The 17,971-nt window shown below is 41.7% G+C and overlaps 1 protein-coding gene across 8 annotated transcripts in view; it reads left to right on the top strand.

The window, feature by feature from the left end:
- Positions 1–17,971, top strand: part of EPHA6 (EPH receptor A6) — a 1,072,121-nt gene that overhangs the window by 317,156 nt on the left and 736,994 nt on the right. For all 8 annotated transcript variants that reach the window (XR_012646082.1, XM_074998351.1, XM_074998361.1 and 5 more), the window contains exon 3: positions 242–905. Coding sequence is in view for 7 of the 8 variants with exons in the window: in XM_074998351.1 (XP_074854452.1) it covers positions 242–905 (664 nt within the window). In the remaining variant the exon portion in view is untranslated. The remainder of the gene's footprint in view (positions 1–241; positions 906–17,971) is intronic.

Raw genomic sequence — 17,971 nt, 5'->3', positions numbered from 1 at the left:
ATGCTCAACATCCCCATTGAAGCCAGGAACATTAGAAATTTTATTTTACTGATAGTTTCTAGATTTCTAGTCGTCCAACATGTAACTTCTGTGATACAAGCTATCTTTTCCATGGTAAACCTATTTCTAACCAATATCTATGCTCTGAATTTTTAAATAATGATAATGTTCTAACTCTAATAAGTTATATAAGATATATATTATAATTCTTGATTTTTCAAACAACTTATTTTCTTTTCAGTGGGATGCCATAACTGAAATGGATGAACACAATCGACCCATTCATACCTACCAAGTATGTAACGTAATGGAACCAAACCAAAACAACTGGCTTCGTACAAATTGGATCTCCCGTGATGCAGCACAGAAAATTTATGTGGAAATGAAGTTTACCCTGAGGGACTGCAACAGCATTCCATGGGTATTGGGAACTTGTAAAGAAACTTTTAACCTTTACTACATGGAGTCAGATGAGTCCCATGGAGTTAAATTCAAGCCAAGCCAATACACTAAAATTGATACTGTTGCAGCAGATGAGAGTTTTACCCAGATGGACTTGGGTGACCGCATCCTGAAGCTCAACACAGAAGTTCGTGAGGTTGGGCCAATAAACAGGAAAGGATTCTATCTTGCTTTCCAGGACATTGGAGCATGCATAGCTCTGGTCTCTGTCCGTGTTTACTACAAGAAGTGTCCTTTCACAGTTCGTAACTTGGCTGTGTTTCCTGATACTATTCCGAGGGTTGACTCTTCCTCTTTGGTGGAAGTACGGGGTTCCTGTGTGAAAAGTGCTGAAGAACGGGATACTCCAAAACTGTATTGTGGAGCAGATGGGGATTGGCTTGTGCCTCTTGGGCGATGCATCTGCAGTGTAGGATATGAGGAAGCAGATGGTTCCTGCCATGGTAAGAAAACAGAACTTTATAAAACTTACCTTATGCATCTGTGTGTTGAAAAAAATGCACCACATATTTATAAGGAATGCCTCAACACTACAGAAAATAAGCAGAATGTACTTTTTAAATTGTGGTATTGTTGGTTTGTAAGGAAACTTTAAGTTTCCAAGTGACAGCTTTAAAATCATCCCGAATAGGGTTTAAGTGCTTTAAGTGGTTTAAGCTTTAAGTACTTCATGAACACCCAGTAATTAGCTATGAAATATGTGGGTGCTGAGTTCAATCACAGAGAAAAGATGATTTACTGCTGTGTGCATATAAGTTCAGTGTGAATTTGAAAGTTCAAAAATAAGGCTACTTGAATTCTGTTTTACAATACTGAATTATACTCCACAGCCAGTATTGGTGCTTCAGTAAGTTTGATTTTTAAGAAAGAAATATCAATTACCATTTCTTGCTTTGAAAAATACCGGCTGGTTGTCTTCTTCATCTAAACAAGGACAACAGTAAGAAATCTTCTCCAGTATTTGCCTGTTGCTGCTTGTTGTCTCCTTGAAAAATCCATGTACTCCAATGCTGTTCAGTAGCTTTGGGATTTAAAACTTTCCATAAAAATTATTTTGTGTTCTAGTATTATTTAGAACAGATATAATATGTAGGATAGAATACAGTATTGCATTTAGTCATGGCATGGAAATACATGAATGATTTCTCACATCAAATAGCAATTTCTTGAAGATGGCTGTAAAGGGAAAATACTTTTATTTCTTGGCTCTACCTGATGTTGCTGGATTAGACCAATGAAGAAGGCAAATGTAGTGCCCATCTTTAAAAAAGAAAAGAAGGATACAGTCTCCAACAACAGTTTTGCCCATAAATTAAGGAAGTATGGATTGGATACATGGACTGTAAGATGCATAGAAAGCTGTCTAGATGATTGGGCTCAATGGGTAGTGATCAATGGCACAATATTTGACTGGAGCTCAATTTCAAGTGGGGTGGCGCAAGCATTGGTTGTAGGACCAGTATTGTTCAACATCTTTATTAATGATCTAGATGAGGGATGGGTTGCACCCTCAGCAAATCTGAGGATGACACTAAGCTAGTGGGAGAGGTAGATACGTTGGAGGGTAAGGATCAGGTCCAGAGTGACATAGATAAATTGGAAGATTGAGCCGAAAGAAATCTGATGAGGCTGAACAAGGACAAGTGCAGCGTCCTGCACTTGGGACGAAAGAACCCCAAGCACTGTTACAGGCTGGGGACTGACTGGCTAAGTAGCAGTGCAACAGAAAAGAACCTGGGAATTATGGTGTATAGGAGGCTGGATATGAGTCAACAGTGTGGCATAATGGCATATTGCGGTGCATTAGGAGAAGCATTTCCAGCAGATCTAGGCTATGTGTACACTGACCTCTTCTTCCGGCAGCTTCATGCTAATGAGCAGTCTCGCAATTTCAAATGACTGCTGAGTAACATGGTCCCAGCGATAATTAGCATAATCACATGTGATCTCCCTGCTGGCAGAGGCTGCTGCTGGCATCAAACAGGCTGTGTAGACCTGCCTTTTCCTGCTGAAAGTTCCTCTGTCACCAGCTCCTTATGCATGAAGATCTCACATGGCTATGTTAATTAGCCCCAGGATTATGCTAATGAGCAGACATTTACAATTGTCAGACTGATCATTAGCATGAAGCTGCCAGGAGAACAGGTCATTGTAGCCCCAGTGGAGTTATTATTCCCTTCTGTTTGGCAATGGTGAGGCCTCGACTGGAGTATTGCATCCAGTTCTGGGCCCGCCCCAGTATAGAAAGGATGTGGACACATTGGAGCGGGTCCAGCGAAAGGGCAAAGGAAATGATTAAGGGGCTGGAGCCCCTGATCCATGAGGAGATGCTGAGGAACATGGGCTTATTTAGTTTGCAGAAGAGAAGAGTGAGGGGTGATTTGATAGTGGCCTTCAACTTTTCTTCCTTAGTCTTCATGGGCAAGGACAGCTCCCACATTATGGTTCTAGACAATGCAGTGTGGGAAGGTGGAGGGCAGCCTTCGGTGGGGAAGTAATGTGTTAAGAGCTACTTAGAAAAACTAGATGTACACAACTCCATGGGTCTGGATTTAATGCACACAAGGATACTGAGGGAATTGGCAGAGGTCATTGCCAAGCCTTTGGCCATTATCTTAGAAGATGCTTGGAGATGGAGAGAGATCCTGGATGACTGGAAAAAGGCAAATATAGTGCCCATCTTTAAAAAAGGAAAGGAGGACAATCCAAGGAACTATAGACTGGTCAGCCTTACCTCAGTACCTGGGAAAATAAGGGAAGGGTTCCTCAAGGAATCCATTTTGGAGCACTTGGAAGAGGGGAAAGTGATCAAAAGTAGTCAACATGTATTCACAAAGGGCAAGTTGTGCCTGACCGATATGATTAGCTTCTATGATGAGATAACTGGCTCAGTGGACATGGGGAAGTCAGTGGATGTGATATACCTTGACTTCAGTAAAGCTTTTGAGAAAGTCTCTCTCAACATTCTTGCCCATAAATTAAGAAAGTTTGGATTGGATACATGGACTATAAGATGGATAGAAAGCTGGCGTGGCGGTCGGGCCCAATGGGTAGTGGTCAGTGGCTCAATATCTGGTTGTCTGTTGGTTTCAAGTGGAGTGCCCCCAGGCTCAATTATGGGGCCGATGTTCTTCAAAATCTTTATTAATGACCTGGATGAGGGACTGGGTTGCACCCTCAGCAAGTTTGTGGAAGACACAAAGCTAGGGGAGAGATAGATACATTGGGAGGTAGGGATAGGATCCAGAGTGACCTGGATAAATTGGAGGATTTGGCCAAAAGAAATCTGATGCGGTTCAACAATGGGAAGTGTAGAGTCCTGCACTTCAGATGGAAAAAATCCCAACCATTGGTTTGGGTGGGGACCGACTGGTTAAGCAGCAGTACAGCAGAAAGGGACCTAGGCATTATTGTGGATGATTGGCTGGATATGAGCAAACAGTGTGCCCTTGTAGCCAAGAAGGACAATGGCATATTGGGGTGCATTAGGAGGAGCATTTTGAGCAGATCTAGAGAGGTTGTTGTTCTCCTCTATTCTGCACTGGTGAGGCCACATCTGAAATATTGAATCCAGTTTTGGGACCCCCAATATGGAAAGAATGTGGGTGTGCTGTAGCAGAAGGGCAAAAAAAATGATTAGGGGGATGGAGCACATGACCTATGAGGAGAGGCTGAAGGATTTGGGCTTATTTCATTTGCACAAGAGAACACCAAGGGGTGCTTTAATAGCAGCCATCAACTTCCTGAAGGGGTGCTCTACAAGGGATGGAGAGACATTATTCTCAGTGGTGACAGAGAGCAGAACACGGGGTAATGGTCTGAAGTTACAGAAGGAGAGGAGTAGGTTGGTTATTAGGAAAAACTACTTCACCAGGAGGGTGGTGAAGCACTGGAATATGTTGCCTAGGAAAGTGGTGGAATCTCCATTCCTAGAGGTTTTTAAGTCCTGGCTTCACATAGTCATGGCTGGGATGACTTAGTTGAGGTTGATCCTGCTTGGGGTAGGGGGCTGGACTCAATGACCTCTTGAAGTCTCTTCCAGCTCTGTGATTCTATGATTGTATGATTTCTGGGGGCTCTAAAGTGGATAGAGAAAGGCTATTCTCAGTGGTTGCAGGTAGCAGAATAAGGAACAATAGTCTGAGGTTACAGAGGGAGAGGTGTAAGTTGGATGTTAGAAAAAAAAATATTTCACCAGGAGAGTGCTGAAGCACTGGAATGCATTACCAAGAGAAGTGGTGGAATCTCCATCCCTAGAGGTTTTTAATTCCCGTCTTGGCTGGGATGATTTAGATAGGGTTGATCCTGCTTCTGGAAGGGGGTTGGAGTAGATGACCTCCTGCCAGCCCTAGGATTCTAGGATTCTACGAAGTTTGAGCAAAAAAAATCTTCTGTTGCTCTCAAGTATTGTTAGTGGAATATATTATTATTTGTGTCTGACTCTTCAAAAAAAGGGTTCATCATTGGAACTTGGTGATGATTAAACATTTTGCTCAACTGAAAAATCCATCTATAACCTTAATCTACTAATTATTGGTATACGGCAAACAGACATTCAGATAAAATTCAAAGTCCCATTCTTGGGTAAGATTAGTAATTTTTGTAAGGTTGGGATATATTTCTCCAAAAATTTGAAAATATGGTCATGTAGTGGCAGTTCTTTTCAGCCCTGTGCTCTTTGTACCTGTCAAAGATGTCTGTTCTTTGGTATAAACATGCAGCTTATACCACCCTCTGTATAATTGTAACCCTTCTATTAATGCCAGGTGCCTGCCAGAAGGGCCAAGCTCAGCTCCTGTGGGGTTTCCTGTCAACCAACCGGCTCAAGCCCCCACCCAGTGGTCTGGGACAATCTCACCCCACTTGCTGGGTGCCTGTAAGGCAGTTCTCCCCCACCCCTCGCAATCACAGAGTCTATGATAGAAACAGCTTATTTAATGACCATAACCTACCCCAAGTTTACTGTGACAGATGCAGTATATCTAAGCAAAGGAGAGACAAATCCCTTTAACAAGATACCATCCCCATATGCTATAGAACCAAGTCTCTTGCTGGGGCTCTTGGCCTTTACCCCACAAACAGTTACAGGGTGTACATGGTGCAGTCCTGAACCCAGAGCCCACAGATACATCACCAGGGCAGTACTAGCTGTCTGCCTGTCTGCAGTATCCCATCTTCCTATCAGCCACCTGCCATCATCCACTGCTCCTGCTACCAGCCACCCACCAGTTGCTGTCATTGCTCCCTTACCAGTCAGGCTGCTGGGGGACCACCCTGAGGCAGAACCCTGTGATTTCAGCTCTGCATTGCTTCAGCTGCTACTTTATGATTTCAGCTCTTAATACCTCCAGTGCAGAGTTTCATGAAAACACTGGTAACTAGCTTTATCTTTCAATAGGTGGGGATAGCTCATCAAACCCAGCTTATAGCTATATGGCTAAAGCATAGACAGAACCAAAGCACTCAGCAAACTAATTCAACTAGTACCTCTCCCCTCTTGCTTTACAATGCTTTAAACTAGGGAGCCCTGTGTAATCAATGTCTTATGCAGCTATGGTGACTGCCGTGTCCCCCACAACAATGCAGAGTATTGGTGAGATCCCACAACTCCCACACTGTCAGCTTAAATTGTGATTTTACAGCAATATGTTTACAATAGACAAAATCTCATGGCTTACTTGCTACACATTAGGCTTTGCCTGAAAGGTATCACACATGCAACCCTTTGCATCACACATGTACACCTTTGCATTCTCATGCAAATGATCTCTGGGAGACACATTCCTCCCAGACTTCAGCAGCGTTGTGTTCCTGCTGCCACATTCCTTACATCATACTGTCAGGTTTATCATCAAGTGTCCTTCTGGTAATACTTGCTGCATACCCACCCATCACAGGACACCTTGAAAAGTCTTTGAAATCTATAATCACCAGCTCTTTTGGTAAAAATGTATCCCTAGAGCAACTACATTTATACCAGGGATGAATTTGACCCTAATGTCAGCAGACAATATACATGCCAACACTCACTTTCCACCAGCGTAGAAAGGGGGTTCATTTATTTTCACTAGTGATACAGACAATTGTTACTGTACATCTTGTAGAATGCCCTGGAACTTAATATACTGGCCAGGTTCAGAAGTAATCTGGCTGTACTAAACAACATTATCTGTTTTTAATGTTCTTTTATTCTCCTTTCTGCAATAACTGCATGCATGTTTGTGAATGCGGTGGTTCTGTTCCTCAACAGTAAGTTGCCAAGGGTGTGACACTATGCAAAACCACTTGTTTTTGCACAGAAGTCCCTGCCTGCTTTAATCTAATATCTGGCTTGTAAGAAGGAGGGAGAAAAGCCAAAAGAGCTCTTTAAACTACACAAGGGACATTGCTATTTGCGGTGAAAAATATTGTATAAACTTTAGATGAATAAATAATAGGGAGAATATGAGAACATCAGCACTGGACATTACAACCATTACATGTGTTGCCATCAGAAAGTGTAGGTCACTTTCTCTAGCATTGCCAGCATTGTCTCCTGAAACATATCCATCAGAAAATATACCATTTTGGGCAACTCCAGCATTGGAATTGTGTATACAGTTAAGATGTTGATTGTGTTTTCACATAGGATTTCACTTTACCTCTGGCTAAAAGTGGAAGAATTTTCCACAACAAAAGCTATTCATACTTAGAGAATGTCATTGCGTCATCTGACTCATAATAAAGAGCTAAGTGTGAGCAATGCTACCTGCACCCTCAACCGAGGGAGTGTGACTGTGAAGATTCTTGCTGTACATCATCTTCAATTGTTAATTCAGTAAGAGGATCAAGAAAAGTGTTAAACAACCTCATCTAAGATGGAAGCATGATGAACTGTAGCAGTGCCTAAAAGTAAAAGTTAAAAAGTCCAGCTCAGCCATCTGGTCTATACAGAAATTGAATCTTAAAATGATTTTAAAATTATCTCTATGGCACAGAAATGAATTCAACATTTTGAATTTCTAATTTATTTACTAAAGACAGGAAGGAAGAGTGAAAATATTTTTTAAAAAACACACACAACCAATTGTGTTTTCAGTGGCGACATCGGATTCACCAGGGTTCTGAGCAAGATGGGGGGATGAGGTGTGTGGCTACTCACCCCGCCCCCAGAAGAAGTGAAGTCTCAAGTGGAAGGGGCAGGGCTGGGGCTAGCCTTCCCCAGGCAGCCCTCAGCCCCAGACAGAGCATGTCACATGAGGTGGCTGCTGCTGCCACAATGCCAGCAGCAGTGGCCAGGAGCCTCAAACCCTTTTGAATCGAAGCACCGTAGGGCAGTTTCCCCCTTTGCCACGCCCTTCTGCCCCCAGTAAGTTGTCCTCTGTGTTTATGTTTAAGATCACTGTGATGCTTATTTATTTCAAACATTGCCAACAGAATTCCACTTTTGTCCAGATTTCTCTCATTGAAGTTTCATTCAGTTGTGTATCTCCGAGATATCTGAACATTCAAATTATTTAATTCACTTCTAGCTGTACCACTCAGTGGATGTACTCTCTCATGGAACTCCAAGTCTGTGTGTGAAGGGACAGAAAAAGCTAGTTAACCCTCAGACCAGTTATGGTTTCATTCTGTAGCCCAAATTACTTGCAATATCCTTAACATTACCCAATGCCGATATTAGTTCTGGGGGAATTCTGCAATTTTTCCATTTGGAGCCATAGTGAAATTTCAGAATTTCCCCAGAATTCTTCTGATATTTTGTGAGTATGCTTAAGGATTACTAGGAGGGGAAAGGCCAACCTATGAAGACTATAAGAATACATGTTATGCTCCCCATACATATTTTTCCTGTGTGCTGGATTTTGGTTCTCCATGGGTTGAGTAATCTACCCACTCCCCTGCCAATGATGAATAATGAACCTTTCATGGAGGGCATGGATCAGTGGCCACTGAACTCAACCAAAATTCTAGTTCTTAAAGCTGTGAAAATAACTACAATCTACTGATTCAGCACTGTTTTATCTGAATCAGTGGAGAGACTCTTTTCTATTGCTCTTACTTCTCTAAGCATCTACAGAGGGAATGAATAAATCTTTGGTCAATTTTACTGCTTCTCTTAAAATCCTGTGGACTGAAGGGAAACTGTCAACAATCATCAATTTCATGGTGCCATTGGGAGAGTTATTAGCAGCAGTTTAACCAGACATATCTACTACAAAGAAATTAATGTTGTTATGTAATTATATAGAGAGACTTAAACTGATTTGGTCATGTCTTTGTACCAATTTCAGTATTCATACCTCACTTCTCCTTATAAATATCTAGACTAAAGGGCTTTGTTGGCAAAACTGCCTTTTGTTGGGATAACAGTGATTTTGTTGACAAAACCCACAGAGTGTCCAGATTCCCAAGGACGATAAGTCGACAGAATGCAGCACTTTATTGACAGCTGTACTCTGCTCACCACAAGGAAGAATGCCTCTGTAAACAGAGATCTGTTGACCAAAAGCCAGTCTGGACATTTCAGGGGACATTCTGTCAACATAAAGTTCTTCTGGGACACCAATCAACTCTGTCTGCTGTGCTTCCAGTTGGCTGTTTTGCCGATAGAGTGGCTGGGCAGTCGGGCTGCTCTGTGTTGACCAGTGCTTTTTTTCAAGAAAAAATGGTACCGGAACTCAAGTCTGATGATTCCTCATAGGGTTAGGGTGTTCAATTATAATGCCCTGATTCTTCCACTGCTGCGGGGCAGTGAGGGTCCTGCCCTGGTTCCCACACTGCTGTGGGGCATTGGTTTCTTTCACTGATCAAGCATCTGCCAGCCTGGTTTCCTGGAGGGCAGCGATGTCGACATTCTGTTTGTGTAGCTGTTGGTCTATGACTGCTGTTTTGCATATCGAGTCCATGTTCAAAAGGTCATGCACAGATTCAGGTCCTGGACATGTGGTCCGCACATTCCAGCTACCGAGCTGGAGGCAAGTTGATTTATTATTTTGTTTTATGGTGGGTACATCATTTACATCTAGTTTTCAATTTTTGGTCTATTCCCATGTGCCCAATAAGGAAGGCAGATGTGGCAGGTCAGCACCTTATTGACTGGGGGCAGCCCAGCTTGAGGTGGGCAGTAGCTGACAAGTGGAGTGCAGTGACTCCTGACACCATGAAAGTAACCTAAGGCGTCCTCCTCTTCAACAGTTGAGGAGGGCTTATAACCTATAACTGCCACTTCCCATGTTGTTTCCATGCTATCAGCAAGGATGGAGTGTTCTCTCCATTTGGCACCCTCTTACATGCTGCATTGCCTGGGCTAGTGTTTGGAGAAAGTGCATTACCCGAGAGATGGTTTCCTTCTCTCAGACACCCCAGTTGAATCCAGAGGAAAGACAGACGTCAGTGTGATTGGAACTGAGGTGAGTGCAAGGAGATGCCAGGAAGCAGGTTTGTCGAATATGCTTTAGGATCTCCACTCCAGATTTTTTGTCTGGGTTTAGTCCCATAGCCTTTGGATCTCCCAAACCTATCCACAGACATACTACAAACCACAAGATGGCGTATGTTGATTTCAGCATTATTTGCATTCTGTGCTCACCAGAAAGGCTGGGTCTACACGTGCCCCTTCCATTCAAAAGGGGCATGTTAATGAGCCTGTTTGAAAGATGCTAATGAGGTGCTGCAATGAATATGCAGCACCTCATTAGCACAATGGCGGCCGTGGCGATTTGAAAGTGCGGCTTTTCAAATCACGTGCTGCCCGTGTAGACGGGACCTTCCGAAGAGACCTCTCCCCAGTTTTCAAAAGCCCTTCTTCCTGTCTGGTGATCAGAAGAAGGGCTTTAGAAAACTGGAGTGGGGTCCTTTTGGAAGGTCCCGTCTCCACGGGCGGTGCGCGATTCGAAAAGCCTCACTTTCGAATTGCCACAGCTGCCATTATGCTAATGAGGTGCTGCATATTCATAGCAGCGCCTCATTAGCATCTTTTGAACTGGCTCATTAACATGCCCCTTTCGAAAGAAAGGAGCACGTGTAGACACAGGGAAAAAGAATGGCATAGAAACTGGAACTCACAAGCAACGTTTACTGACAAAGCTGTGTACAGAATCCTACATAACACCTTCCCACATGACGGTCTGATCTCTGCTATTTGCTTCTGTAATTCATTGGTATTATAATTATTTGAAATGGTTAATGAAACATAACACAATAGAACATATGAACAGAAGTTACCATATATCTGTATTTACTTAGTTCTAGAAAATAAAGTTTGAAATTAAACTACATTTCATAAATCAATGCAGAATATAATTGGGACAGATAATTTAATAAGTAAAGAGCAGACATTTAAATAGGAAGAGAATGTGCATTTTGATTACTTGGGGTAACAACAAAATGGCTGCTAGTTGCTGGTTTGTGTTAGCAAGGAATTCCCAGGGCTTTTGGTACCACAGTGTATAATGGATACTTGTGTATCATCCTCTGAAGCTTTGACAATACAGTATAGTCAGAAAAGGACTACTTAATTAGATGATCCATAATCAATGCTGTTATTCTCTATTAAAGTCACATGGAATAGTTTTTGATTGACTATCACAGCTAAGGCATTCAATATGACTAACATGCCTCTAATTGGGTTATCATGATCAAACGGAAAATCAGCTGAATTTGCTAGTGTTAGTATGCATTATTTATGGTGTGCATTAACCAGTATGAGGCTACATCTATACTAGCATGGAATATCAACCTGCTCAGGGTCAATCTTCTGGGGTATGATTTCATGCATGCATGAAATGACAGTCTCGGGGTCAAAGTTCACCCCAGTGCTCCTCATGAGAGGTTAGGAATAAGGAAGGTCTAAGGGAAAAATGCTCCCTTTGACCTTCCCCTGTGTAGACAGACATGGAAGTCAACGACAGACACGTCAATTTTAGCTACACAATTGATGTAGCTAAAATTGCTTATCTGCTGTCAACTTTTAAGTCTAGTGTAGACATAATCTCAGTTTTTACATCTGCAACAGCATGACTGCCATTTCCTTGTCTTTGCCAATCAAATATGCTTGCAGCAATTTATTTATCTACAAGCGGTATGTCCTTCAAGAATATTCTCAGTAAAATAATGTAAATGGCTTTCTCGAGGGATTGGTTCACATGTGGGATGAGCACTAATAGATTGTCACGTTAAGTTGGTTATCACATTACAATGATATTAACTAGTAAATTGAAAATGAAATATTTTGAAATAAAGTTGACTAAGTAGTACTTGACAATGAGAGTAATATATGAGCACCACTAGAATTTACCAATAAATGGAACAAGTATCTTCTTTTCCTGTTGTTCAGTTAGTTCTAGTTTAAACTAGCATTACAGCTGTAGGATTTATACCTTAGTAGCCTGTCATAAGCATTACTACTTGTAATTCGTTTAGAAATTATTTTAACACTGAAGAAATTGATTTAAAAAAAATCTGTTTGCTTCCAGGGACAATCTTGGAAAACATATAAAAACAAAAAGCCGTCATGTAGCACTTTGAAGACTAGCAAAATAACTTATTAGGTGATGAGCTTTCATGGGACAGACCCACTTCTTCACTGGGTCTGTCCCACGAAAGCTCATCACCTAATAAATTATTTTGTTAGTCTTTAAAGTGCTACATGACGGCTTTTTGTTTTAATACAGACTAACACAGCTATCTCTCTGTTACTATTCATAGTGACTTATGATCTGGAAACTTCCAACTTACCAAGGTGTTAAAACTAAAACCAGAAAATCCTTGAGCTAATCAGGCTTTAGTTGCACCTCTGCTTACAAAGAAAAATATGCTGACAACAGAAGAGTAAGTCTGTTTTGGACGCAGAGTCATAATGTTTTGTTAGAGGTTTTACCAGTATTTATTTACCTCTGTTATGTAAGGAAACTAATGTCATTGCCTCATGCACAGTGTAGGTAAGTACACAGAGGAAGTATGTAGAAAAAGTCGGAAAATAATCAAATAGAAATTGAGTTTAGCAAAATTAAAAGATATTTTAAGGGGAACCCCTCTTTCTTCCTCCCCACACAGCGTCAAGGAGGATCCATCTGACAGTAGAACCAGAGCAGCATTGTTGCATAGAATGGGAAGCCAAGACGGTGTGAGCCTAGCTACAGGTGGATTCCCCATAAAAGCACAAGCACATTTCTGCAGTTCTACAATTGCTGTTTTGTGCAGTCACAGAAGGTGCATATAATTTTGCATTTTGACACAAGGCCCAAAGAAGAGATGGCTACATGGATCCTCTAGTTATTCCTCTTTCATCAGTGTGTGAGAGAGGACAGCAAAGGATATAGTTATTGCAGTTATGTGGCTAATCAGTTGTCAGGGAAATGCTGCTGCCACTCTACAGCTTGGGGAAATTTCACTACTGCCTATTCTACAGAAAACACTGCACATTGCATGTCATTCAACTGGCTCTTCAGACCCATTCTAGGGTCCAGATTTTTTTCTTGAAGGAATAAAAACACTAAATAACAACACAGGTAGACAGGGTAAGTGTCCATACAGATTTACAGGTGTTAAGTGGAGATGCATTCTATGTGAAACCCAAGTATCAGTGTATGTCACAGTTAAGTGGAAAACAGTGTTCACTTGTAAAGTTACTGCTTGGAAGACTGGTGCCATGCTATGGTAGAGCCATATGAAGAGCACAGGAAATCCCCTATGCAGAGAAGAAAGGATTATAGTTATACCTTCACTGTTGTGGAATGGTCAGAAAACATGGTCAGATGTCATGAGACCCAGAGCACTAGCTCAACCCTTTTCTCTATTGTCTCCTCATGTGTGTCTCTTGGCTCCTTATTCCTTGCCATACAAAGTAAGTTGGAGAATGTGGTGTACAATTCTATGCTGAGCTATAGTAATAGTTTGTACTTGTTTTTATTATACTGTTGTCTATGGGGAGAAGTGGGTCCAATTTTGAGACACTGCAGCCTGATGGAAAATTGTTGTAACATCAATGCTACGTTTGTACATATATGCTTACATAAGCCATGTGTCTCTCTGTCTTAAATTAAAAGAGACCCAGTTTTACAGAGGCCTCTCTGGATCAATGAGTACAGGCTGCTTTGGGGAACACCTGGCCTTTGTTACAGTCCTCCCACAGTCTACTACAGACACATCCCCCCTTCAGTTGCTCTCCAGTAAGGAGTCTCTGCTCGCCTCTTATTTATGAGCAGATTCATTACACTGTTAACATGCCAAAATGTATGTTATGACTGTGTGAAAATCTCATTGGTCTTTACAAACTTTAACTGAGCTCCACAACTTTTCTTGTCAATTAGCAGTTATTATTATAGATGGTAAACTGAGGCAAAGAGCAGTATAGGTGACAGATGTGGGAACAACAAGAAGTCTTGTGGCACCTTATAGACTAACAGATATTTTGGAGCATAAGCTTTCGCGGGCAAAGACCTGCTTCATCAGATGCATGAGTGCGGGGGTGGTTTCAGAGGGGTATTTAAAGAGTGGGGTCCCAGTAAGAGGGAGGGCCAGAGCTGACAAGGTCTATTCAGCAAGGTGGAAATGGCCCAGATGTCAACAGCACTTATCAAAAGAGGAAAAACAAGTCAGATCAGACAGGGGGATGTGAGCCTTTGTCAGAGTCTTATGGGGAGACATTAGCACCCAGAGCAGAGAAACTGCATTTGTAAACTGCAAGCCACTCCCAGTCTCTGTTTAATCCATGGTTAATGGAGTCAAATTTGCAAATAAATTGCAGCTCGGAGATTTCTCTGTCCATTTGATTTTTGAATTTTTTTTGTTTCAGAACTGTCACCCTTAAATCTGCCACTGAGTGTCCAGGGAGATTGAAGTGTTCCCCCCCAGGCTTCTGTACATTACCATTCCTTATGTCTGATTTATGTCCATTTATTCTTTTACAGAAAGACTGTCCAGTTTGGCCAATGTAAATTGCAGTGGGGCATTGCTGGTACATGATGGCATATATTATATTAGTAGATATACAGGTCAAGGAGCCCCTGATGGTATGGTTGATGTTAGGTCCTGTGATGATGTCACTGGTGTAGATATGTGAGCAGAGTTGGCAGCGAGGACTGTTCACAGTATCTTTCCTTTTGAACTCATAAGTATTTCCTTTGTTTGCTTTAAATCTACTGCCTCTTAATTTTACTGGATAACTTTGCACTCTTGTAACAGAGAGGTAGCTCCTGGTAGCCTGCATTCTAACAAAACAAACCAGCAGGCATGCAGCACTTTAAAGATTAACAAAATAATGTATTGGGAGATGAGCTTTTGTGGGACAGACCCACTTCTTCAGATCTGGAGATAGGTAGTATAACACTGATAGTTTTATAACACAGAGATCCAAAAAAAAAAAAAAGAAAACAAAATGAACTAGCATGATAAATCAGATACATAGGACTGAAATGGGGGTGGTAAAATACTGCAGCCCAACCAGTCCTTCCAGGGGTTCCCACCCTTTTCAATAACACAGAATACTTCAATGAGACAAACAATTCCACGGCAAACCCACTTTTTCCAGCTGAAACAATTGCTCATAAATGTCACATTAACTAATGTTTACTATGATTACTGTCTTGGTAGTGATGTTTGTAATTTCCCCTCCCCGACCCTTTGCAGGGTGGAGGGAATTGACACCCAGCACTAGCTGGGCGCTCAAATAGCAAGACTGCCTGGCTCCCAGCTAGTGTGGGGTGGGCAATTTCCTCTTGAAGTGGCTTGGCAAAAGGGCTGCAGGAAGGACCCTGCACTAGCAAAGAGCTGGGGGAGGGAAAATTGATGACATTTCTGCAGCACACTTAGGCCGTTTCTACACAGACCACTTTCTTTGAAAGTGGTATGGTAATACACGGCCCGAAATGCGCTAATGAGGCATATATACAAATTCCCCAAAAATTTTTGGGAAGAAGGGGCCTCTGGAAGAAGGTCTTCCTTCCAGAAGATGCCACCCCCACCCCGGGGACCACGCTTCTATACGGCATTTTGAAGTCCGGAAGAACGGTCTTCTGGACACCAAATTACGTGACGTTATGCTAATGAGGCATGGGGAATTTGCATCCACGCCTTATTAGCATATTTGGCCCGTGTATTACCATGCCATTTCCAAAGAAAGTGGCCTGTGTAGAAATGGCCCTAGACAGTTCGCATGGCACAACAGTGTACTGCAGCACATCAGTTGAAAACCACTGCACTGCATAGATCTTAACCCCCATGATGTCCCAAGAAAGAGAAGGAAAGAGTCCCACAGAAGTAGATGACCATCTCTCTATTTTTTGTAAGTCAGAGAAGACACCCATACATGGAGGACTCCCTCTGCACATGGATCTCATCCTGGGATAACCTGGATTTAGTACTATTTTCATATAGTAAGTATGGTTGTATTCATCTTCTGGAAGTTAACCAGTAATTAAAATATTTTAAAATGATTCCATACAATCATTTATCTTACTGGAGTTTAGTATGAATTCCTAATTATTAGGAGGAATCACTTGTAAATTAGACATCTTTTTTGTTACTATTCCAAAGAAATTAAACATATTATTTAACGTTGTGCATTTATTTGGCCTGACATCAAAACGTTTCACTGTTTCTCCATACAAATGTTTTCAAGAAAAGCTCTGATTATTTTTCAATGTAAAATACACATTAGTAATATGCTGTCTGTCATGTTGAGTAGCATGGTATCTGTGAAGCAGAGAGAGAGATTTGAATCTGAATCTGAATATTGAGGAAATGTCACTGCAATTCAGTGCTTCCAATTAATTCCATCTTTTGATTGGCACTTCTTCCAAAAGACTACTTGTTAATGCATTCTAGCAAAGTAATACAGAAATACACAGGAACTATGTGTTCTGTGGATAATAGTCAATGTAGAGAAACAATTATTATTGACTTTGACAGAGCTTTTGAATATAGTTAACTACAGATAACTCTTGGAAAGCTGCACAAATTGTATTTGACCTTGTGTATTTCAAGTACTCTATAGATTATTTTTTCTAAATAAAAACAGATAAACTGTAAAGCATTATTCGTATTATTATCTGTTGCAGTATATTCTGCACCAGTGGGGAGTCTTTTATTTTTGCTTTGCATTTACCTTTTTCTTTCTTTTCCATGTGCCATTTTAGTAAACCCTCGATTTAACGACTAATGGGGGAGGGATGTCTGTTGTTCCTGAAAGTCTATTAAATGAGGGTTTACTGCCCACCCATCCCTGCCAGGCTCCCGCCAGCCCCAGTTCCACCCTCCCTCTCACCAAAAAAACAGCTGACAACTCACTGGAGTCACTACCGCTGGAGCTGGAACCACTGGAGCCCACCACATGGCTGGAGCTGCTGGATCGCAGCTGGAGGTGCCAGTAGCCTGATGGCACCCCACCACATGAGGCTGGAGCTGCCTCCCCATGCGTAGCTGGAGGCGAGGCACCCTGCCGCACGTGGCTGCAGGGACCTTCACCATGCAGCCTGGTGGAGCTGCCACACACTCCTCCCGCCAGGGCTGGGGCATGTATGCGAGTGCCGCCTGCCCATGTATGTGCCCTACCCCGGTGAGAGGAGCATGTTGTGGCTCCAGTGGAAGAGACGGCAGCTCCTCCAGGACACTGCAGCTATAAGTGCCTTAACTATTTTTGCAGAGGAGGGGTTAGGATTTTACAGACCCCTGTGGGCTTCAGGAACAATGGGTCTGTCCATTGATCCTGAAGTCCACTAAGTCAGGGTCTGTAAAACTGAGAGTTTACAAACTGATTTTGACTCTTTGTTACAGAAAATATTTTGCTTGCTTTGACAAAAAAAATTTGCTTTGGTCAGTTAGAGCAAAGAAAATAAAACTACAAACAGGACACACAGAATCAGTTCAAATTTTTCATCTTTGAGCATCTGTTAAATAATAAAGAAATAGTTAAGATACTGAAAAGATCAATTGAACCACATTTTGTATAATGTTGTGCAACTTCGAGCTCATCTGCAGATGCATGATGTTGCTCTGTGTGTGTGTGTGTGTGTGTGTGAGAGAGAGAGAGAGAGACAGAGAGAGAGAGAATGCTAGGAAGCTCCAAAATCATTCAACTTTTGATCTGTTCAAATTTTCTAGTTTGTACCAAACTGACATCTTCTTTTCATATACAATACGTTAGAGTTGAAGGATTTTTTTAAAGTCTGTTGCTGATGTACTTTGCTTCATACTGAAGTAAAAAGACAGCAGTGAAATCATTATTTAGGGGAACATGTTTTCCACAACTTCCTGCGTTAGTAGACTGCGAAATATCAGCCTCTTCAAGTTTTTATATCTTCCTCCATGTTAACTCCCCCCATAATTGGCAGCCCACCCTCCTGACACATTTGCAGCCACCTGCACACCTGTTAAGCTATGTAAAACACTGCATAATAAACTTTGAAAAGCAGCTGAAAAGGAAAGCTGGTTCAGAATTTAGAATTCCCAATGAAAAATGTAAATTGATTTTTTTTTAAAAAATATGCAGATAGGTGAAAGTGCATTGGTGCTAAATAAGTAAGTTTCC

Source organism: Carettochelys insculpta, chromosome 1 (assembly GCF_033958435.1).
Source record: "Carettochelys insculpta isolate YL-2023 chromosome 1, ASM3395843v1, whole genome shotgun sequence".
Classification (NCBI taxonomy): domain Eukaryota; kingdom Metazoa; phylum Chordata; order Testudines; family Carettochelyidae; genus Carettochelys; species Carettochelys insculpta.
The sequence above is the reverse complement of the archived record's forward strand: the minus strand, read 5'-3'. Positions and strand labels throughout refer to the sequence as shown.